The following is a 25,755-nucleotide window of genomic DNA, read 5'->3' on the forward strand; positions in this document are numbered from 1 at the left end:
TGAGAAGCAGGCTCTGTCCCAGTGAGGACGTTAATGCCAAGAAGAAGAAGAAGAAAAAAACTAATCAAGCTGAGTAACATGATCGGTTTTAGTAGGGACGTAACGCCAGGAATAAGAAGAATAAGAGTACGCGTTACCTGTTATAGTGGTAGCCTCGATATTCACATGTTGAGTGCTAACAAGGTGAAAAACTCATTCTACTACTTAAAAATTCAAGATGGCCGCCAGATTTTTTTCACTTAAATTAATGATCTAATTCTTCACTCGACTCAAAAAAACACCAACTATTGAAAACATGTTTCTTTGAAAAAATGATATTTTCATTGATTGCAGCTGCCATATACGTCAAAATCGTAGAACATGATTTAGAAAATTGTTCATTTCATAGGGTAAATACCATTGCTCACTGAGTTTTTGTAGCCTATCTTACTCAGTTTTTTCGGCTTTCTGATGGTGACCTTAGAATTCTAAACGAGTGGTGAAATGGTGAAAAAAAGATTTTTCTAACAAAATTCAAGATGGCGGCCAAGTTTCAGATGAAAACTATATGCTTCCTCTATACGATGCCAATGAGTTTGCTATGTGTTCCAAGGGAAATATGAGACATACCACGTGAAGAAATACCTAAGATTTATAAAAAAATGGCGTTTTCGTAAACTGTTTAGCTAGCTGGCATACGAGGGGTCCACCAATTTGAAAAAAAAAAAACCGAAAGGACAACCCTTTAGTTTTAGCATATACTAACGATCAGTGGCATAAAATTGGAATTCTAACGATGGCGGCCTGGTTTCAGCGAGCATTGCTCATACAATCAAAGGCGTAAACAAAGTTTTCAGTCTGAGTAAAAAACAATATGCGCATCAATGTGTGCGTGATACTCGGCATAGAAGACGATTCCTTTGATTGTGATGTTTTCGCTGCACTGAGAGCAACTGTCATTGTTGTTCGGTCAAAAGAAATTGTGCGTACATATATAATTGGGCTGAATTTTGATGGCACCAATGAATTTTAAAGGAAATCCATCATCATGCTGAATGAACGGAGGGAGATGCCCGTAGATCTAGATATTCTAACAAAAAACATTTTATTATATGGTTCAAGTGTTTTATTTTGACCACTCACTCACCACCACTCACGGTGAGCCGATAGTTGTAAGACGAATCAAAACTGATTGCGATCGAAATCATAATGGATACGACGAATATAGGCAACGGTAATAATTTCAATGCTTTTTTCCAATAAACCGTCAAGATTTATCAAAATCTCGTGGCATAATGCGGCAGAATTATTTGGCATTGGTATCAGCATCATTTACTGCAATACTGGCAAAATGGCAAGTTTTCACTGATCAAAGCTTAATGCAATGCAAAGCACATCACCCTAACATGAAAAATAACCCACAGACAACTAATTACGCTAGTGTCCTCTATGTTTAGAGCATTTCTAAGAGGGATCTATCAGGTACACTTAGCCCCAGAATCTGTTGATAGCTGCAGTAGGTGTTAAACAGGCTTTCACGATGTGCTACCGATAGAGTTTGCAATTTTCCCGGGTTTCAACTTCCCGGGAAACGAGAAATAAAAATGCCATTTCCTGGGAAATCCCGGGATCCCGGGCAATTATCTAAAACGAGAAAATAAAGCAAATTTGATGGAATTTTCTTTTGAGTTATTCGTATTTCATGTATGTATATATTTATACCAGTTCATTTGTATGATCACTTCTCTTTTTTGTGAGTTTGTGTTTCTAAAAAAAAATCTGTTTGCTTTGTTTTAATCGTCAGGCTTCAAATCAAATTCGAATCATGTTTACCAACATCGAAGCAATCCTTTCACGCACTAGAATAAAAACCAACTAGAGTCTTATGTTGAAAATTGTGAGTGTTACATCCATGAAAACTTTATAAGCTCACTCAATTCATGAAAAAAATCCTTCGAAAAATCCTTTGTTTACTTGTTTTTAGAAAAAAAAAAACATATCGTCAAAAACAGATACATTTTATCAACAGCTATTTGATTTCGAGAAACCACAAATCAACATCAAATTATAACTAGTTATATAGTGAGCTTATGGTTTATAATGATCTTCTTCTTCTTGGCATTACATCCTCATTGGGATAGAGCCTGCATTTCGGCATTTCCACAATTATTAAATGAGAGCTTTCTTTGCCAAAGTTGCAATTTTCCAATTCGTATATTCGTATTCGTAAATCTCATTTCTCGGGAAATGTTACCGGGATTGCAAACTCTAGCTACCGATAATAGTTAGAGAGCGACGCTTCTAAATCTTGTAATCTGAATTACCCCCGTTTAAATTTATTTAGAAACCTTCATAGTTACCTGAGGATGCACTTAGAGCATCTAAGAGCTGAAAAAGTATTTCTGTAACAATTGTTTTTGCTAACATTCATTTGAAAACAAGATATTTCAGCAAAAACTACTAACTCATACAGTAGAACTTCGCAGTAATGCTGCTCGTTGTAGCCACTCTCGCATTGTTGTGCAGATTGTTAGCTTAAAATAATTGAAAAAGAAAAAAAAAACTACACTAGTCCGACCACTGAAATAATAACATACATGGAAATCAGATGGAAATCCACCTTGTTGCAAACACACAACACCGGCTCCGAGTTGCGAATGATCATATTTCACCTTGCCCTCCCACTTGACGGTTGGCAGTTTCCGCCCAAAGTCACCGGCCCGAACAATGAAAAATTATAAATTTGCTAAACATCCTTTTGTCTTTCCTTTCATAACTGATATATGGCAGCCATAGGAGCAACGGCGGCATACCGGAGAGAGAGTGTTTTTCGTATTCGAGTTCTGTTCATATAGCGGAGAAAGTGCACGTGCATTTGCCTCTAGGCATTGTGGGGAATGTTTGCATGCAGATGGCGCCATTTTCCGTTCTTTCAATCTGCAGGAGGAGGATGCTACACAGTGCGGGATAAAAAAGGATCTCGTGCTCATGTTTTGCTCTGGGTTTCATGGAATTACTTATATGGAACTATGTATTTATATAGATGGGTAGTTTATTGTTTGGCATCGTCAGGATAAAGCAGAAAAACACTTACCGGCTACAGAAAAACATATCCATGAAGCATTAAAATGTTGGAATGGTAAAAACGACTAATTATTCGTCTGCATTCTAGTAAAATATACTTGGTTTTGCATATTGCGTTTATTGTTTTTGGAATCTATTGTGTTTAAGGGTTGAGGTTACAAATCATTTGCACTATTATAACCATACAGTTGAAATCAACTAAAGAAACACGGCATGGTTCGTACAACTAAGAAAATATAACGACAACAAATGTAAATTATCTGTATTCTAAAAAAAAACAGGAACATACTGAAAAAATGTAAAGTCCAGTGATAATAGATATACAGCTAGTGTCAACGTTGCCAAAATATTCGAATATTGCAACAGCCTATTTATCATTTGGATAATATATTTATTATTATTTTTTATATACATTATTATTACTCAATCAGTAGATTTTTGCAGTCCATTGAACAGTTTATTTGAGTATTTGAGTGCAGTTTGATGTTTTTTAAAGCACGAGGCGTACAAAGTACATGTTCTTAAAATTTTCTAGAATTTTGGTGTTTTTGGATTTTTTCATTCTCAAAAAATTCTATTTTAAGATGAACATGGATCAACATGTCTGAAGCGCAAATCTAAAGACAAGTACAGACGTTTCAGTTGAAACTTTCTAGATTTGCGCTAGTGAAGATTTGAGTTGTGGATTCATTTTCACCTTAAGATTCGGTGTCGATTGCCCATTTGGTTATTTGGTTATATGAAAAAGATGTTTTTTTTTTAATATAGATATCTTAAATCTATCTTAATTCATATCCGGCAAACTTTGACATTTGATAGATGAAATATGCTGCCCATATTCGCATAACAGTCTTATTTTCTATGAGATTTCCTATCAACATGGGGCTATTATGCGAATATTAGCAATATTGCGTGTTTCGGAACATTGATAAGTTTTTTGCAAAAGCTTGCAACTTTTTACAATAATTTGTTCAATTAATTAAGATTATTTTTCATACAGCACATATATGTTATCAAACTTGAGACACGCATGGTGTTTGAAATGATCTCACTTAATTTATGATCTCGCCCTGAACGCCATTGATTCAATAATTTTTAATGTAAATAGTACGAAAAAAAAGTGAAATTTAAATAATTTACACATATTTTACCATAACATTCGAAGCACATAACGCTGTCTTTTCTTCCTGTTCAATATCGTGAAATTGATAGGTATTTCTGCAGCTTTGTCTTAAATTTAAGTAAACCAGTTTCATATTTTTCCATGCCAAGAGCGATTTTAAATTTATGGAGGTGAATGTTTAGACACGCTCAAATAATGAAATCGTATGGCCACTTGTCTCACACAATTTGAAACGATAATATATTGTTGCAACATTGTGACCATGAAGGCACAAGGACACAATCTTTAATCGTCATGCACGTTTTCGTTTTTGATTGATTAATTTCGCCATGGTTATGATGTGTTGAATTTGCACCGAGTGTGAAAATCACGTGTCACCGTGGCCTAGGGAAGAAGCATGACGTGATCGAGCAATGGTGGAAGGAGCAGAAAAAAAAAACACAAATTACCACCTTTGGACCGTTGAGCATTTGCCCTCCTCTGTTCAGGTTTCACTAAATTAGAATGCCAAGAGCACACTCCGGTGGAAATCTTTCATTAGTGAGCAAGCGAACGTTTGTCTCGGAACGGGGTACCTTCCGTGCGCAATAGGGTGGCTCGGTTTTAGTTCACGTCTTGTTTTACATTTCTTGTTGGATTTGAGCATCTTGTTTGTTTCTAACATTACCATCTGGAAAAGAGCTGTAAAAATGTTCAATTGGCAAAGTAAGCTCTCAGCAGATAACCGTGGAAGTGCTCATAAGAATACTTCTGAGAAGCAGGCTCTGTTCTAGTTGGGATGTGAGACCAGAAAGATAAAGATTTTCATCATGTGCTTTAGAGGGCAAGAATTTCACTCAAGGAACTCAAAATCTGATAGTAAAATGGAATGAGCGGTTGCAGCAAAACAAATTTTTGAACTACCCTTATGTTGACTCATTTTACATCATGGAGCAGAGCTATTTGCGTGGTAGAAAAGGTAAACGAAAATCAATGCTTACTTTCAACCCGAGTAGGAAATTTTTCGGAATTTATGAGGTTGAATAATTTATGTTTCAATTACAAAACATAATAGTTCCGAAGTTAAATAGTGATTATTTTTTCGATTTTTTTGAACCGAAGCATCAATTATGAAATAATTACTACCTATCTGACAATCGTCATATCTTCTTTGAACACTTGAATGTAACTTTATAGAATATGCGTTTGAAGAATCCCCGATCAACACACTGGAAACTCTATGTTGAATTGGTTACAATCAAGTTTCATAGACACTCTACGTTCACCGATATCCCACTTGGTCAATGTCGTTGACTATGTCCTTTAAAATGGATGCTTGTCCTTTGCAGGTGCTGGTGTGAATTCTCGTGAGCTAAGGCTGAATCAGTTTTACTCACTTGGTAGAAACTGCACTGTTTTTCAGGCGGGAATATTTGTTCTTTTATGTAAAAAATAAAAGCTCTTGCTTCGGCCAACTCAAGGTCGAAGCTTGTTATCGCATGTCGAACTCAAATTGAGGAGCTGAATTCAGCCAACTCTGTAAGCCTTGTATGGGTACCTGGCCATTAGACTGATGCAAATTTTGAAGTTTTTGCTCCCTTATGCTTAAACGATGTAAATTATGATGAAAATGATCCTCCCAAAATTTGAAGTGATTTGGAAGAAATTTGGTTGTGCACACGCTATTTGAAGTTTATATGGAAATTACTATGGAAAATGCAAACCTTTTGTGTTCAGTCCTCTAACTGCTCGTCATAATAATCTATGAAAAAGTGAGCACACTCATCTCATGTGAAAATTTCCCAGCTACAACTTTTCCGAAGACCACATTTCGATGGGACGTAAGGATAATTTGTTATTATTGATAACAAAGTCTGAAACATGCTGAGATGATCATTCAATTACTTGCAGAGCAACACTGCTTTTTTGCTGTAGAACATAGTAGCCTGGATTACTTTGATCTATTCTTCCCGCCAGGAGCACCACTGTTGCCTGCCGAGCAGTTGGTTAAGCATGCAAAATGCAAACCCACTTTATGATTATGAATAGCAATTTATCCTGAGGTCGAATCAAAAAATGGTCTTGGGCAAAGTTGTAGCTGGGAGAATTTCACATTAGTAGAATTTGTTCACTTTTCCATAAAATATTATGACAAAGAGATAGAGGGCTGAACACAAAAGATTGGCGTTTTCCATAGTATTCCTCATATAAACTTCAAATGGCGTGTGCACAGTCAAATTTCTTCCGAATCACTTCAAACTTGAGGAGGATGCTATTTACCATAATTAAAATCGTTTAAGCATAGGGGAGCAAACATTTCAAAATTTGCATCACTCTACTGGCCATGCATACATCGCTGGAAATGAATTGAATGATGAGCTAGGTCGCGGTGGAGCATCGCATGACTTCATTGGCCCTGAGTCAGCTATTCCAATTTTGAGGTGCTGGTTGAAGCTTCAGAGCAATTCTTGGGCGGCAACTCAGGATAAGCTAGATTTTTCAGGACATTCTGTTATTCTTAACCCGCTGTGGTAATGAGCTATAGGCTCTCTTTACACTCTTTACACTTTGCAGTGTCCTTTTAAGGACACTGTTTTAAGCCCATTGTAATATGGAGCTATATGCTCTCATTCCGCTTATGCGATTTTCCCTCTTCAAGGGCCACTCCTATTTCCTCCCAATTTTCCCTTCGCTTTTCTCTCCCATAGGGATGATGAAAAAGGGACAATTGCACAAATTTCCCAATTTTCGGGGTCTTCTGATACCTGATACACTCCCTTGCAAAAGTTGGGGATCACCCCCTTATCACATACAAAAGTGGTTTGTTCGTACCTATTTGACTATGCGTCCAATTAAAACTTTCTCTGATTTATTCGAAAGGCAATTGATCTTACTCTGCATTTTTACAAGAACATTTTCTTTATTTTGTTTACTAAATTATTAATCCGGGGGGCAAATTGATCAGGTCGGTACCAACAAACATTTCCTCCCAAGAATGCTGAAGGTTTCGTTGGCACCACAGACATTCCATGTTTTCTAGTTCATAGATGTCTCATGATGGTTTTTGACTATTTCATTTTTATTAGGGTCAGTTTTGCATAGAAATATTCAGACTTTTTGAAGGTGTAAAAAATACAGTTGGAATTGTCGGTGCTAACTCATTTTTGCTATCATACAGCATAGCAAGCAGAGTTTTTTGAGTGAAGTATTTCTTATAGTTATTGATATTAAAGCTTATAATAAGGGTATCAGGGGTAATATGCACCTCAGGAGCAAAACGACTTTTCGTGGATTCTATAAATAATTTAGAAAAATTCAGACATTTTTTTCGATGTTGGATTTGTAAAATCGTATGTTGTGGGTCACTCCTATCAGCCCTTGGAGAATCTTTTCCAATTTCTTTACAAATACTCTTGAAAGGCATCGTGGTATTGTTTTGCCTCGAGGGTGCATATTGCCTCAGATTCCCTTACGTATTATTCAAAACATATTTTTTTACCTCAAGGCTTAACTTGGGTGAGATGTCATTCTCATTCCTTGCAACATGTGAACTGAACTCTGCACCGCTGCTTGCGCATAGCAATACAAGTCTCGCGGAACACTGAAGTAAAAGAAGCCAAGACTTGTGGTTGCTAGAGCTGTTGCATATATTACATAGTACGATGCGAGGGATCAAAGCAACCCGATCCAGAAGAAGGACGAAGAAGTCTAAAACCGTATTAATTATTGTCAAAAGATAACTACAAACTCAATGCGAAAAAATCTGCAGATGGCTATCACCGCTAGCAGAGAAGTGAATAACTGCTTACATTTAGGATGTTCTTCTTTCAGAACGAACTGTTTCTTGAACTACTACTAAAAGCTAATTATTTGTATATCAATAATGATGTTACCTTCATTATGAATAAGCGGAATAATTTCTTTGAAATTCATTATAAATCTATGCTAACTGTAGTTCACTTTTGTTTTCAATTTCGGCCAAACAGCATTCGGCCAAATGGCGTTCGGCCAAATGATCCTTTCGGCTTAATAGCGTTCGGCCAAATGGCATTCGGCCAAATGACCTGGAACCCTGATTATGTACACTTTATTGTACGCCTAATTAAATAAGTTTAAGTAATCCATTGATTATTAAAGTTGGTTGCAAAAAATGACAGAGATATTTACAGAAATGATTTGCAAAAAAATAATTACATACAATTGTGTATTAGAGATCATAAGATCACGATGCGAATATTGCACTAGTTTAAAATTTGAGTCTATCAAGTGCCCCAGAAAGTATAGACAACGACTTTACCATACTGCCATTTGCAGATTTTGAATTTTGAGTGTTATTTTTCGCTACCTGTTTGTTGATGGTTAACATTTCTGGATTATCTTATTAGTTTTGAACAAATCACGTAATATCTGAGCGACTTTGTTGAACGAAATATGTGCTAGGTCATAAAGTACGTACAATAAAAATCTGATAAAATATATTTGTCATTACCGATACGGTAAATGATTGACTGTGACTTATTTTAATGGAAACTATAAATTTAAGTGTTTAAAATTTGAATAGAAATTAAAAATCCGATTTCAGTTGTGGTCGATTTTTTAATCTAAAAACAAAAATTGTCTATCCAAAAATATAGATATTTGACCTGAGTAAATTTCAAAAGAACTATTTTTATTTATTTTGAAAATACCTGAAAATCTATCATTACATGAAGTGCTCTTATCCAGAGAGAAAAATTAGCGATTTTTTAGAATTTTACAATTTTGTCAAATGTTTTTTACCAAAGCCAAATAGAACTTTAAACAAAAATTCGTGTGAAACATCTCAGATACAAGGTACTTTAACACATCACATCGAAAGAGTTTGATAGAAACATTCATTAGTAGTTAAGTTCAAACAAAACACAAAAGTAGGGTCTGTGCTGGCTATATAAGAACTTATTTTCTATAATCCAAAAAATTGAATATAAAAGGTTATTTCATCAAACAAAATTTTCACAGGCATCATTTAAATTTCCTCAAGGAAATATATAAAAATATTTATTTGTTTGAAAAAAAAAAAAAATATATATATATGATTCTCGTTATCAAAGTCGTGCCCATACTTTCTTGGACACCCTATATTCAATTCTGGAAATGTTTTCTCAGAGAAATTTTTGAAAAATGTCAGATGTCAGATTAATGTCCTCATTAAAAATAGCAAAATAAATTTAAAAAAAAAATGAACGTATGAAAAATATAATGATTTTTATATAGATCGACATGTTTTACTTGGAGCACCAAATGAAATCTTTCGAATGGAGTATAATGAGACTTTTCTTCATTTTTATACATCTATTAAAAAACTGATGGAAGTTAATCTACTCCTGGAATAGCTCCCTTCCAGTTTTTACAAATACTTAATTATTTATATTACTTCTTGATAAAATTGCAGAGGCGTCTAGTTTATGAACCAAACCCCATATAACTAAGGTCCCACATACATTCACAGCTTAGTAATCTGTACATGCTCTAAAGCATACATATGTGGAAACAACCTGTTCAACGAAAGAAATTGAACAGGTTTAACTTTTTTTGCAATTCATCACGCCAATCAGTCATTTAACGGCCTACTTTCCTGCACTGAAGTATGCAGTGCGGGTAAAGTCATTACGCAACTGAAATCAGTGCTGTAATGATTCATTACGCAACGCTTTCTCATTACGCAACTGTTTTGAGTTGCATAATGAATCATAACCAAACAATTTTGTAGAAATTGTAAATTGATACCCTCAAGTGGTCTTCTACGAAATTGCAAAAAATTTTGTACGTAACTCGTTGCAGACCTTCCTAGAGTCCGCGGCTGCAAAGCAAAGCCATGCTGAAGGTGTCTGGGTTCGATTCCCGGTCGGTCCAGGATCTTTTCGTAATGGAAATTTCCTTGACTTCCCTGGGCACAGAGTATCATCGTACCTGATACACGATATAGAGCAATTCTCGCTGAAACCAGGCCGCCATCGGCACCCATTGTTAGAATTCCAATTTTATGTCACTGATCGCTAGTTCTCGATAAAACTTAAGGGTGGTTCTTTCAGTTTTCTCAAATTGGTGGACTCCTCGTACGCCAGCTAGCTGAACAGTTGGAAAAAAAAGCCCATTTTTCGATAAATCTTGGGTGTTTCTTCACGGATTATGTCTCATATTTCGCTTGGAACACATAGCAAACTTAATGGCATCGTATAGAGAAAAGATATAGCTTTCATTTGAACTCGAAAAAATTTTGAATTTTGTTAGAAAAATCGTTTTCTTCACCATTAGCGCATCGCTAGTTTTGAATTCTAAGATCACCATCAGAAAGCAGAGGAAAAAATGCGTAAGATAGGCTACAGAAACTAGGTGAGCAATGGTGTTTACCCTATGAAATGAACTATTTTCTAAATCATGTTATACGATTTTGACGTATATGGCGAGTGCAATCAATACAAAAATCTCTTTTTGTACTTCAAAGAAACAAGTTTTCAACCTTTGGTGTTTTATTCGCGTCGAGTGAAGAATAAGAATATTATTTTGAGTGAAAAAATCTGGCGGCCATCTTGATTTTAGGTACAAGAATGAATTTTTCTCCTTGATAGCACTCAGCATGTTGAAATTAGAGGTTATCAATAAAAAAGGGTTACGTATACCCCTCTTCTTTTTATTCTTAATTTTCCTGACGTTACGTCCCTACTGGAACCGAGCCAGATACTCAGCTTTATTGGTCTTAAATCCAGGTTATTAAATAGGAATTTTCTTTTATAATGCGATTTCTGACAACAGAATAATTCTTCGATATATCTTTGAATTCAGTAATAATGAATAAATAAATTCAATAAATAAAAACCGTCCAAAAACATTGATTGTATTAAACAAACATTTTTTTACCATATGCATTGTTGTTCATTGTATGAAGTTTATAGATTGCGCGTCGGGACATTAGCAAGTCTTGTAGTAATATCTGTAGTTTTAACGTAAAACATTGACAAAAGTGCATTAACACTGTTCGACAAAAAAATTTTTTTGGCTGGATCAGGGACGCGGTTATATGGGTCTTGAAGTGCAAGAAAAGTGTAGAAAGAGGCCGTTTTCAAATGATTTGCAGCACCCCTGGATTAGTTTTTGACAAAGTTTGAAAATTTTGCATTTTTCATCAAAAAAAGCGTAATAAGCAAAATATCAATATATTTTCAAATTCAATTATTCAACCATTGAATTAGTCAAATCAATATTTTTTAGCCCTAGATCGCTTCAGGGAAACGTGCACCATTTCAGAAGAATATTGGCATCATTTTTATATATGAATTTGGAATGTTAACGATCATTAAACAAGCATATGAGGATGTGCACCATATAAATACTACTTATTTTTCTATTCCACACATCTGGTTCATTATATGATAATTATTATAGGTCCAAGAAGACGCTTGATTAGGATTTAATTTTTTGCTCCATTTTATAAAGCAATGAGCAATGCAATCCAGTAACATTTGATTTCAACAAGGATACGAATACGGAAAATTGATGTGTCTGTTATGTTTATATGGGCTGGTTGGTCTAATAAACTCTTGGCAGTAATACAAAATTAGGTTGGACACTGACATGTAAGTGGTCTTACATGAGCTAGTCGGTTTATCAGGAGCCGATGGCGAAGTCCGTGAAAAATGTCATAATAATGTTATTTGCGATTTCCAAAGATTTTTAAAGGTACTCATTAAGAATAGATTACTAATCGTGAGGTCCATTTGTTATCAGAATATCCCTAGAAATTACAGACTAACGTAAAATAGCAACCAATAATTCAGTAATCAACAATTCCACATTTTTTGTGACATCATTTGACAGCCACTCAGGCAGGCATGAGATCTTTTTGATTCAGTTTGCGCACAATACTAATCATTTGTGAAAACTGATTAAGTGGTAACATGCCTACTTCTTACTTGTAAGATGATACAATTTCTGGTTAAACCATTTCCGATTTTTTTTGTTGGTTCTACATTTTACATATTTTTCAGCAATTTTAATCAAACTTTCAAATGGAGCGTTAGTTTCTTGTTCAATGAGATGTTTTCTTCAAATGGGTTTAGATGTAAGCATATTGGAAACATAAAGAAGTCGACCATTAAGGTTAATTTTAAACTCGTCTCCCATATAAGGACAAACGTGTCCATTTATGAGCCCCCATTCCCATATCCTCGAAACGAGTAAAAATGCTTTTCAATTAAGTGAAGAAACAATTTATCCATACATTTGTGATAAACAATTTTGCGAAACTTCACGTAATTTCTATTTTTCTTTCTTTTAACAAGAAGACATAGAAAAACAAGTGTTTTACTCATTTTGAATATATCGCAATTATTTGTGAAATTCATTCCAAATCTCAAAACTGAAAGGTTGATTAAAATTGCCAAAAAACATGTGAAGTTTAGAACCGAAAAATAAAAAAATATCGGAAATGGTTTAACCAGAAATTGTTTCATCTTACAAGTAAGAAGCAGACATGTTACCACTAAATCAATTTTCACAAATGATTAGTATTGTGCACAGACTGAATCAAAAAAAGCTCATGCCTGCCTGAGCGGCTTTCGCAAAAAATGTGATAATGATAATTACTAAATTATTTGTTGCTATTTTATGTTATTCTGTAATTTTCCTAGGGATATTCCGAGGATAATGAATGTCACGATAAGTAAACAATTATTAATGAGTACCTATCGAAATATTTGGAAATTGCAAATAACAATGTTATCACATTTTTTTACAGACATCGTCTCCTGATAAACCAACTAGCGCATGTAAGACCATTTACATGTCAGTGTCCAATCTATATATATTTTGTATTTCTGCTGAGAGTTTATTATACCAACCAGCCCATATATTCACATCACATCACATCACAGACACATCAATTTTCCGTAGTCGTATCCTTGTTGAACTCAAATGTTACTGGATTGCATTGCTCATTGCTTTATAAAATGGAGCAAAGAAATAAATCATAATCAAGCGTCTTCTTGAAGCTATAATAATTATTATATAATGAACCAGATGTGTGGAATAGAAAAATAAGTAGTATTTATATAGTGCACATCCTCGTATGCTTGTTTAATGATCGTTAACATTCCAAATTCATATATAAAAATGATGCCAATATTCTTCTGAAATGGTGCACGTTTCCCTGAAGCGATCTAGGGCTAAAAAATATTAATTTGACTAATTCAATGGTTGAATAATTGAATTTGAAAATTTATTGATATTTTGCTTATTACGCTTTTTTTGATGAAAAATGCAAAATTTTCAAACTTTGTCAAAAACTAATCCAGGGGTGCTGCAAATCATTTGAAAACGGCCTCTTTCTACACTTTTCTTGCACTTCAAGACCCATATAACCGCGTCCCTGATCCAGCCAAAAAAAATTTTTTGTCGAACAGTGTAATACAGAATGGAAATCTTAAATTTTGAAGCAAAAACAATATCCTTGATTTTCTGAGCCATAAAGTGAAAGATGAGAAGCAGGGTTTGTTCTAATGTGGACGTAATGCCGAAATGCAGGTGTATTATTTCGAGGTTGTAAAATCTGGCGGCCATCTTGGATTTCGACGCCATCTTGGTTTTTAGTAGTTGAATGATTTCTCACCATCTCAGTGCTCATCATGTTAAATTATGAGGACTCCGTTAAAAAAACAATCAGATTCTATTTTTCTTATCTTATCTCAGCTGTTCAACTGATTGTTCATTTCTATCAATGGTTTTAGACCAAATAAATGAAAGAAATAATGCTATTTTCAACTCGAAGATATGCAGAAGAAGCATTCAGGTAGCAAATAAGCGTTAAAAATCATATTTGATAATTTGTTTTAAAAGCTAGTTAAGCTGAGGGGTTGGCTCTGTTCCAGTAGGGACGTAACATCATGAAAAAGAAGAACAAGAAGAAGAATAAGTGTAACGGTAGCATTAAAATTCAACATGTTGAGTGCTATCAAAGTGAAAACTCATTCTACTACTTAAAAACAAGATGGCGTCAAAATCGAAGATGGCCGCCAGATTTTTTCACTCAAAATAACACTCCTATTCTTCATCTGTCTCAAATAATTCACAAACGATTGAAAACTTGTTTCATTGTAGTACAAAAAAATGATGTTTGCATTGATTGCACTCGTCATATACGTCAAAATAGTAGAACATGATTTAGAAAATTGTTCATATCATAGGGTAAATACCATTGCTCACCTAGTTTTTGTAGCCTATCTTACGCAATTTTTCCTCAGCTTTCTGATGGTGTTCTCAGAATTCAAAACTAGCAGTGCGCTAATGGTGAAAAAACGATTTTTCTAACAAAATTCAAGATGGCGGCCAAATTTAAAATGGCCGCCAAAATTATTTCAAGTTTAAATGAAAGCTATATCCTTTCTCTATACGATGCCATTAAGTTTGCTATGTGTTCCAAGCGAAATATGAGACATATCCCGTGAAGAAATACCCAAGATTTATCGAAAAATGGGCTTTTTCGCAAACTGTTCAGCTAGCAGGCGTACGAGGGGTCCACCAATTTGAGAAAACAGAAAGGACCACCCTTAAGTTTTATCGAAAACTAGCGATCAGTGACATAAAATTGGAATTCTAACGATGGGTGCCGATGGCGGCCTGGTTTCAGCGAGAATTGCTCATTTATTCAAAAATTTAGATAATTGTTTACAAGTTATCCATACGACACTTTTATGTAGGAGTTGTCATTTTTCGATAACATTATTTTGGAAAAAAATCGTGTAGAATAAGTTTGGTCCAGATAAATTTTGAAGAATTTAGTCAAGGTCTATACACCGAGGAAATTTAATTGAAATCTGAAAGAGTGCTGCCCACATATGTTCGAGTTGGCGTGAAATGCATCTTTTATCAATTTTTCTTGGTATCGGAGGGTTCTTTTGAACAAACTACTAGTTCGTGTTAAGTTGCACTTCGACACTCAAATTTTGATCTCTAGTTTGTAGAGACTAAGATAGCTTATTTTCCACATTTGCAAATTATAGAAATGTTCATTTTACCTGCACTATGTGGGTAAAATGAACAGTTTATTGTGGAAAATGAATATCATACAAAATACAAGTGTAAAACAAACATTTTTGAAATTTTCTATTGCATTTCTGAAAATATATCAATAAATGATTGTAACCCATTCAAAAAAGTTCTAAAAGAGTTTAATTTGACATTTCATCATTGCGATATTTAACCTCGAGACCTTTGAGCTCAAAAATACCTCAGTTCTCGCGTAACTTATGAACTTGCTCAAAAAGCCTCTAAAAGCTTGCATGTTTAAGCAAATGCATAGACAAAAATGAAAACTATCACCACTAGAAGATCTTCTTGTCGTTGTAGCATTGTTAACGTGTAACTCCATTCGTTTGGTCAGACTTGATTATCAATGGCTTTTAGGACGAGATCATTAATTAAGCATGAGTTCTAATTTCGCATAGAACACCACTAAAATCCTGTTTTTTTCGGTGATGTTTTTGAGTAAATTGTTATTTGCATGATACAAAATCGATAAAGTTTGGTTTTCATCCGTAATAAGCACGGTGTCCATTTTACAACCCTTGTTCATTTTTCCACCTCTTCCCCTATATCCTCTTGAAATGAAATACATAGGGCCATGACCCTGATTAAACAAAAACTTGAGGGACGGGGTTTTCAAATTCCCCAAAAAAAGTGTTCGCTTTATTGATAGTTCCATACATTGAGCAGAATTTAATAAGACATTTGAAAAATAGCATCTTTAACATGAACACAACAATGCTCTATGTTTCAAGACTATTAAGAACATAAATCCTCTTCTTGTTATTATTATGGTAATTTTTTATTCGGGAAATGGCTTTGCACTCTTTCTATCCTATACACGAGAGAGGAGTAAAGCAGCGATAATCGAATATGCAAATGAGCATAATTTTTTTCTCGAATGGAGGAAATACGGCAGGAAATTCGAAATGATTGAGTTAAACAATCCGAAATACGGGGCCATAGGTATGTCGTGGGGCTCATAGCAATGTACAACGAGACTGCCGATTGCACTATAAAACTATAGTTTGTTAGTGTAGGGAGGAGTAGGACCACAGTTAGTAAAAGGCGGTGGGAAGAAAAGTCACGCTAAAAGCTAACTTACGAAGCTCGTTTCCATCACACCGATTTCGTTGATTTTGGTTTCAACGGTCGGCTGGCGCTGAGTACGGGATCGAACGGAAGTCGGTTTACCATCGCCCAGTCCTTCCTCCATCAGGACACTGGTGGGTCTGGTCGAGGAAGGGCTGACGGTCGAAGCGGAAGTTGGGGTCCCTGCCCCTTGTTGAGTTGCAGCAGCAGCAGCGGATGGAGTGGCAGCATTGGAAGTAGCAGTAGTACCAGTAGTGGTAGAAGTTGCACCTGGATTGGAGGAAGCTGCTGACGCGGCAGATTTCTCGGCAGCAATTGCCGTGTGGAATTCGCTTTCAATCGTTTCCTGCTCGTTTGAATAACGGTTGATCTTAAAAGTGTTGCTTTATTGAAGTGAGATGCAATGTGGAGAGGTTCTAATGAAATGGGCAGAAGGTGCATGGATTATCAACAGGGAGTCGGTTTAACTGACATCGAAACATTGAGGGGCTTTGGGACATTTGAAGAACATTGACTTTGGATTGGTTTATAAACACAAATAAGAAATCATTCGCAACAACAGGTGCCACAAGTATTAGAAGCGATTAGAAAGCATTGGTTAGTTGGATATAACTTGGAACGTTGGGGTACGACGTCGTCGATAGTTTGTTTTTTTAAGGTGAAAATAAACCGATGTCACATCTTGAATTTTCAAGAACACAAATCTGGAGAACCAGACTCAATCAATTTTTTAATATAGAAACAAAAAAGTGCTTTTGAAAATGCAATGTGTAGCTACACACCTTAAGATCTATTATTATGTGGACTTTTTCCTTTTTTCGCTTAATCACACGTAGCATCCGTGCAACCTACAATATTTTTTACAAATAGATAAAACCTTAAATACAGTGTTGAAAATAATAAGTAAACAAATTTTGATTTCAAAATTTATTAAAACAAACGCTAGAAACAGAGGGAAAAAGAAACTGTTTCCATACGCTATCATTCCCTCATAATTACAGCATGCCTTTTCTTATACCTGATACATAAGCACACCCAGACAACCAGAATGTACGTATAATGAGTTCACTTTTTGCGTTATGCGATGCTTATATGTGCAAAGTATAACGTATAAAATGTTGTTAAAAGGCCTTATACGTACAAAAGTGGAGGCAATATACGTGCATCTTTTGTATGATGAAAATTAGCATGCAATGCGAGTATGTAGATTGCGATCTAATCCGTACTCTCATGCGACTATACTGTGATGACAAAATTTATTTGACAGCTGCTACGGATTGATCCGATTTAATTTGTACGAGTATACGGAACGAAACGAAATGTACATATGAACTCATAAAATTGCATTTAATGCGAGGAAAGTCATCGATGAAACTATTTCTTCCATCATTTAGTGCGGATGTGATGCAATTTGTATGAGTTTTGTTCGTAAACTGTTATGCGAATTCTGGTTGTCTGGGCATAGTTTGGTAACCAAAAGCAAGCCTTTCTGCCGTAAAAATATCTTACCCCTATACCTTCCCGCTTGAACTGACGTAGATGCAGGGGTATTTAAGATTTACTGTTGTTCAGTTTTAAATGAAACCTCAATCCCTCCACCTTCTTCTCATTGGCCTGCATTCTGCCGTGGCAGACGACAGCACTCATACACTGAGAATGTCTGTTAGTTCCAAGCAGTCATCTGGTTGATTTCTTGTGTAAGTGCAGCTGATCTGGAAATACTGGAGTACCAATCACGGGCGGCCAATCAAGCTCAAGCTCATTGGTGTTGTTTACTTTTTTATTTGGCATGTGTATAAAAATCTTATAATTCACCGTAAATTTTATTTCACGTTATTTTAAGTTTGCCGCCAAAATTTCACAATATTCGGATCATTACACATAGAACTACAGACCTCCGAACATGACCATTTTGTATGTCATTTGGAATTTGTTTGCTTTTTTGTTATCGACACTGTAAGTTTGAAATTATATACCACGAGTTTTGACTTTATTTTGAGTTATTCGATTATATACGCAATGTTTGGCAACCGAGAATGCAACTGCAGAGTACATCCAGGAGTTGTACAAGAGTACATACAATTGACACCTTCTAATTCTACAAAATGATAGAACAAATTTTCACAACTACAAACAACCAGTTAAGAAGTATATCAAATAAAAATAAATAAGCCTTTTGATTCTAACGTATATGGGCCATTCCATACTGAAAGTACGATACACAACGTAAACAGGAAATCGACCTTTTCAAATTTGTATGGATATATTCTTCTGGTTCTGTATGTAAAAAGTGATTGTGTTACTTTTCCCCGAACGCCAGTTCCTCGAATGATTCGTTTCCCCGAAAAGTGTAGCAGTTCATATAGGTGCTCTAATAGTTTTCAGTGGCAGGATGGTGAAGTAGAAAGAACAATAAGCAATCAAAAGAAGAAGGTATTTAGTCATTCTCGACTATATACATGTTGCCAAAAATGCTGAGGACGGTAAAATTCGTAAGAACCGCCAATCAAATAAAGAAGGGTGTATATCGTATGACCAGTACGTTCACCCCCCTGAAATGTCTAAAGTTATGACAAATATGAGTGCCAAAAACTTTTCGGGGAAGTGGGCTATTCGGAGAAACGGGATATTCGGGGAACTGGCATTCGGGGAACTGGCATTCGGGGAACTGGCATTCGGGGAACTGGCATTCGGGGAAACGACATTCGGTGTACCGAAATTCGGGGAAAGTAGGACAACCGTAAAAAGTCTATTCATCTAGCAGATAGAACCACTTCCTTTTTTTATGAATAAAATGTAATTATATTTTATTTAATCGAAGTTCTGCTATAAATGAGCTGACTTTTACGACAAAAATGATGATGCTACGGATCATTTTTAAATTCTCATAAATGCAGTTTCCAAAAAGTGATTTTTTTTTTCAATTTTAAACTAAAACCCATTTTTATGCCAAATTACTATACAGTGTAAGAAATCGAATCGAATGTAAACATTTGCATGATCATGTTTAAGATAAAAACAATTTAAAATGTTTATTAGGCATGAATTTATTGTAAATGAGTTTTGAACAATAACAGCAGCAGTTTACTGGGCTTTCGCTGTATTAAAGTACATAATTCTTACAGAAAAATAGTTTTAAATTGTCAATATGTATTCACAAAGTATCAAAATTGTTAAATAATAACAAACTGCAGATTCCATCATCCCACGGTTATGGATCATTTTTTGTCGAATCAAAAAAAAAAAAAAAAAACAGAGGAAATTCATTAAAGAACATGAAATTTTTGAATAAAAGCCAATTGGTTTTAGATTAAAATTTCGATTATAATACTATTTTGTGTGTTTACATAAAAGAATTTTGCAAATTGCATAAAAATTGGATGCATAAAAATTTAAAATTGTATAAATTGCTGAAAACACTATTACATATCATTTTTCAAATTGTGACATAGGGGAAGGGGTGGAAAAATAATACTTTAAGGATATCATCTTGTTTCTGATGATAAAAACGATGAATTTATATAGTTCTATCCCACAACATAAAAAATGGGGATGTTATCTAAAGCAGCGATACGAATTCAGACTAAATCAGCCGAATTTTCATATATTTTTGTCGTTATTACAACTGGGTAAAATGAACAACTAAGGGGGGCAATGTGGCGTAGTTGACTACACGTTCACTTTATAAGCGGATAATCATGGGTTTGATTCCCAGCCCTCTCAACAAAAAAAAACTTCGTCAGTCCGCTCAAGAACACGAGCCCATCCGTCCAACATCACGGCCGCCTGAAAGCGGACTGACATCTGACCCTTCTCTGAGCGAATGCTCAACTGTACACGGATTAACACGGCAATCGACCAACGGCTATGAACAAATGGACCTCTCTTGGTCTGAGAAAGATCTAAAAATAGATTGGGTAATGAAAATAGTGTGAATTTAGGCGTTGTGCTCTAGCACAACATACCAATCGATCCTCGCTCAAGTGATGCCCAACGGTGAAATGAGCTTCCAATTAGAATATAAGTGAATTGAGAATAAAAAAAATGAACGCCTGTTGGTGGTAAATTAAACATCGTACAAAATACATATGTGAGCAATACAAACATTTTTGAAAATTCCCATTGCATTTTTGAAAGCAAAACTTCACGATTTCCGACTTAAAAGTTACGTTAGTTCTAATATTCAGACGGGGTTTCTAAAATCTCAGTTTTCGTTGATGTTTTCACTTTAATTGACTTCTGTATCTACTCGAACACTCTGATAAATTCTTTAGATCGTCCGAGCGTGATAAAAATTTAATTGAATTTTTTTTTCCACCGTAAGAAACATGGTGTTCATTTTACCACCACTTCCCCTACTATAGATCAGTGTGCAAAACCGAATTATTTTCACTCAATGCATTTGTGTTGTAGTGATTTGGAAAAAGTGACCCATGCGTCACATCGTATAGCAAACAATAGCATGGTTGGAACTGGAAACAAGGGTAAAACGTTGTGTTATGAGCAGTAGGGAAAACCATGCTTTAACCGTTTGGTCCTAAGAAGTATCCTTGTTGTCAAGCATATTTGATTATCGATTCATATATTGAGCAGTTCGGTAATCAAATCCGCATGTACAATGAGCCAGTGTCTTCGGTAAAGTTTTTTATAACAATGAGAACCATCTAGTGATAAAAAGGGGTAGTTCGTTAACCGGCTGCATAGGTGGCGCCACAATTTAACTTTTTACTGTGACGTTCTAGAGACTTGGCATGTTCGGCAGTGTTTTTTTTTTAAATTTTATAAAACAAACAACTCTTTCGAAGACGTCAAAGTGCCACAGCACTGTATTCAAGTCATTGAAAAAAAAAATCCAAATTAGAGAAAAAATGATTTTTTTTTTCACAGGGCTTAACATTTTTCTAAGGAAATATGTCATTTTATGTTTTTTGCTGATTAAAATACAACGAACACAAATTTTAGTCGAGAAAATTTTATCGAGTAATTTAAATGAAAGTGTAGATTGCAACGTTTAGGTTTTTTTTAAGGTGAAGATGAATCGAAGCCAAACTTCCAATTTTCAAGAGCACAAATCTGGAGAACCAGACACCCGTTTAAGGTGAAAACTTAATCAATTGGTCACCACCAGCAAGTGACCAATCGATTAGGTTTTCAGCTTAAATGGATGTTTGGTTTTCCAGATTTGTGTTCTTGAAAATTTGAGCTTTGGCTTCGATTCATCTTCACCTTAACGAAACAAATGATATGGTATGCCATGACAAATTTGATCATTTGCCAGGTATTTACCCAGTAAACACAAACTCGCATACGATAGCGCATAAGAGTACAAATGTGGAGGCGATATACGTACATGCGCCATAAGGCTGCATGCAATATGTACCTATATCGCCTCCACATACAGTGCTGTTCTGAATAATAGCAGCGCATGTCGATTTTCATACAAAATGCTCAACTTTGACATGCTGTAGTTTTGTTTCCTTTCAAGCAATCGAGCTGAAATTTTCTCCACAGAACTACAAATATGATCAATTTTGTAACTACAAAATTTCAGTTTTTTCTGAATCCCTGCCGAAAAGTGAGACACTAGGTGAAATTTTTCGAAAAAATAGCAGTTTTTCATTTTAAAATTTTTCTTCTACAAATATTTTAAACATTTTCGGTTTAGGTGTAGGTTTGATAAGTAGGGGGAGATTGTTCCAATGGTAAGTGATATACAATTTAAAACTATAATGTCAAGCCGAAAATCAAATTTTTAAAACTGCTATTTTTTCGAACAATTTCACCTAGTATCTCACTTTCCGACAGGGGCTTAGAAAATTTTGAAATTTTGTGTTTACAAAATTGAGCATATTTGTAGTTCTGTGGAGAAAATTTCAACTCGATTGCTTGAAAGGGAACAAAACTACAGCATGTCAAAGTTGAGCATTTTGTATGAAAATCGACATGCGCTGCTATTATTCAGAACAGCACTGTATGTACTCTTATACCATATTATAAACGATGGTGTGTTTACTGGGTATCGTCACCATGGCTTAAGTTGAGTAATTCAATTTATGTATGTGTTTTTTATGCAGAAAATTACGTTAAAAAGCATATTTTTGTTAATATTTATACTGAAATTTCAGGGCGCACGATCTCTGGCCATGATCTTGTAAATTTGCTTTTAATCTGGAAGAGCATTTCATAATGACCCAGGAACCTAATTTAGGCGGACATGAGGTTTTAGTCTCGATTTTTTTTATTTTAGAGCTAAAGTAGTTTCTGCGAAAATGTTCAGAACATTCATTACTACAAAGTGTATGCATCAACAAAAATTAAACGGTGATCGCAAAAGTGACGTATACGCCAATTTTTATATTTTAACGAATCGTTAGTTGGTATGTTCAATAACGTTTGAGCAAATGATCGTAGAAACAACTTTGCCGAACAAACTTTTTCTCGGTTTTTCTGGAAAATCGAGATAATTAAATGTTCTTAAAAAAATGTTTGCTTTTAAGTATTTTTTTTAGTTTTATTGCTCTACTATGTTCTACAAAGTTTTAATATATATCACTTCCTACAACTTTGTTGAGCATACCAAAGTTGTATTTCGTATGGTTTCAAGTTATTTGAGTTTTTATTCTCAAAATTTACTATTTTGTATGCTTTGTATCTTAACTATGAGCTCCTCAAAAATATCTTTCCAGCTAATAAGTTTGTTGTCTTCCGAGTACCTCTGAACAAAATTTGGAGAAGATGATATATTTTAAACTCGTTTGAAATCGATTTTACTAATAGACGACATGAGATAAATACACATTAATTGGCCATTCATACATGTTCAACTCACAAAAGTCAATGCTACCTAAGCAAATCAAACCAAAGGTAACACATGTATTTATATAGAAAGAAAAACTACATCGTTTTTCAGTTGTTTTTAATTAAATTGGAAGCTTCGGCAAGAAATTCCTCTACCAGTATTTCGTCTATTTGTTAGCGAGATCACCATGAAATTCAAATATATGACCACGTAGTGTATAAACAGTAGGGTGTGGCTAATTTTTCGAAAGTTCTCAAAACAATAAAAAGGCGTGTGCATTTTAAAATAAAATAAAAGAGAAACCTCAAAGTTTAAGCCAAAAATATGAATTTTATTTTGTTTTACGGCTATAGCGGTCATGCGACTCAAAGCTAAAGGGAGTCTATAGAAGCAAATGATGGAAACGAATAGGTGCATAGGCGTCGCAAGGGAGCGACAAGATTGAAAATTTTTAATTAGGTGGTGAAAATTGAGCAAGCCATTTTAAAGTCAGTAAGCATCGAAGCGTCCTGTATTTTGCCTAGCTTCTCTACTGGAAAAGGGTTGGCTCAAAGCTTTGAGCTTTACTACCAACACAGGCAAAATACAGGAGGCTTCAATGTGCTCTTATACTGACGGCAATCAACCGAACGGTTCTATCGATCGATGACTGATATTGGGAATTAACACGCAGTCAAAGATGGTTTGTCTTTATCATGTGTGCTCTTCGCGACAGTCACCACATGATCCTATTAGAACTGCATTTCTTATTAGCCAAATTTTTCATACATAGGAGAAGGTATCGACCGTGATTGTTTTATTTTATTTTGTTTTACGGCTATAGCGGTCATGCGACTCAAAGCCAAAGGGAGTCTATAGAAGCAAATGATGGAAACGAATAGGTGCATAGGCGTCGCAAGGGAGCGACAAGATTTCACCACCTAATTAAAAATTTTCAATCTTGTCGCTTCCTTGCGACGCCTATGCACCTATTCGTTTCCATCATTTGCTTCTATAGACTCCCTTTAGCTTTGAATCGCATGACCGCTATAGCCGTAAAACAAAATAAAATAAAACAATCACGGTCGATACCTTCTCCTATGTATCAAAAATATGAAGATATAGAGGTGGCACAAGTGACTTGAAGGTGAATTTTGAAGTTATGTATTAAATATGACCATCAGTGATGTTTTCATTACTTTGTTATTTTCTGATCAATTGTAAAGCTTTAAGCATCATTGTCTTCAAAATTAAGTTGATGAAAAGTTCAATCAGATGAGCCTCAAATTTGTCTAAAATCAAAACTTATCCAGTTAAAAGTAGTTTTCTTCCAATTTGTCTTTATCTCACTGAAAAAATTATCTGTGTTTGACCATAACCGATTTCAAATTTTCTAACATGCTTTTAAAATTTTAATAAGTTAAATTGACGCTTATATTGAGCTTTTCGGTAATTCAATCCTCATGTTTATTAAATTAATTAACTCATTACGCGTGATAAAGACGGATAAATTATGGGTGAAATTATAAAAGTTGTTTTTTAATTGTTTTAATAAGCCTGGTAAAAGCACGAATATTCAATAGGAAATACATTTATTTTTAATTAATATTAAACCTGAAACTGGGTTTGCTCATTTATTAAACCATTGAAATTATCTAATCAACAATTTATTTTATTAATATTTTTACATTTGTTAAAAAAAACTTATGCATTATTCAAATTGTTGTTGTTAAACTTCAGTTGAATACTATGAATGTAATTTCCTTCGAATTTTTAATCCAAATTAATTAGATATTTTCTTTGAAAAATCATGCTTTTAGCAGGTTTTGTTAAATAGTTATGTTGAAACTATTTAATGAAATGTATACAAAATTTAAAAACAACTAAATTAGTTTCATAAACATGTAAACATATTTGAAATCGGTCGAGTACTCATTATGTTTTGGTAAAATAGAGAAGATTTTTTCTAGTTAATGGGAGAACACTAATTTGAACTAAGACTAGACCAAATTGATGTTTTACAAGCTCATCATAAATTCAATTTTGAAGAGAATGATGCTGAAAGCTTTTAAATTTGTTGGAAACGAATAAAGTTATGAAAACTTCACTGAAAGTCGTTTCTTAAAACTTGTAAGCTATCTTTCAAGTCGCTTGCGCCACCTCTAAATCTTTTTGGCCCAAACTTTGAGGTTTTCTTTTTATGTGATTTGAACTCAGAAGAGCACACGAATTTTTGGTTTTGAGGACTTTTGAAAAATAAGTCACACACTAATGGACAGCGCCATAATAGGTGCTTATTAACAGTAGGCATAATAGCGAAAAGTTCTTTTTTTTTATAGAAAACAGTAGAAAAATAGGGTGGTGCTTTTTTCATTTTGCTTTGTGTATCTTTTCCATATTAAGATGGTTAAGTGATGATAAATTAACGATTCTTAATTTATCTGTGTAGCAGTATATTGTCATCATTCCTGAAAGTTCTGTTCTACCGTTCATATGAACCAACTAAACTAATGTTAACTGAATGAACATCGCTCTGATACAACATTGTAACCAAAATTAATAGAACTCAAAGGAATAAAACTAACGAACCATGACCATGATCAAACAAAAGGCATAAAAATCATCTAACTAAATTAATTACTCCTAGTGCACTTCTACGGGCAAA

General features: G+C 34.6%; 1 protein-coding gene across 27 annotated transcripts in view; it reads right to left on the minus strand.

Annotated features, from left to right (window-relative positions):
* Positions 1-25,755, minus strand: part of LOC5579421 (glutamate-gated chloride channel) — a 472,520-nt gene that overhangs the window by 24,556 nt on the left and 422,209 nt on the right. For 7 of the 27 annotated variants that reach the window (XM_021842806.1, XM_021842811.1, XM_021842809.1 and 4 more), the window contains one exon: positions 16,326-16,658. The exons of 18 other annotated variants lie outside the window; for them this stretch is intronic. In XM_021842806.1, the coding sequence (XP_021698498.1) occupies positions 16,326-16,658 (333 nt within the window). Of the gene's footprint in view, positions 1-3,073; positions 3,077-16,325; positions 16,729-25,755 lie in introns of those variants that run through there. 2 more of the 27 variants (XM_021842804.1, XM_021842830.1) reach the window with 2 other exon arrangements.

Source organism: Aedes aegypti, chromosome 2 (assembly GCF_002204515.2).
Source record: "Aedes aegypti strain LVP_AGWG chromosome 2, AaegL5.0 Primary Assembly, whole genome shotgun sequence".
Classification (NCBI taxonomy): Eukaryota; Metazoa; Arthropoda; class Insecta; order Diptera; family Culicidae; genus Aedes; species Aedes aegypti.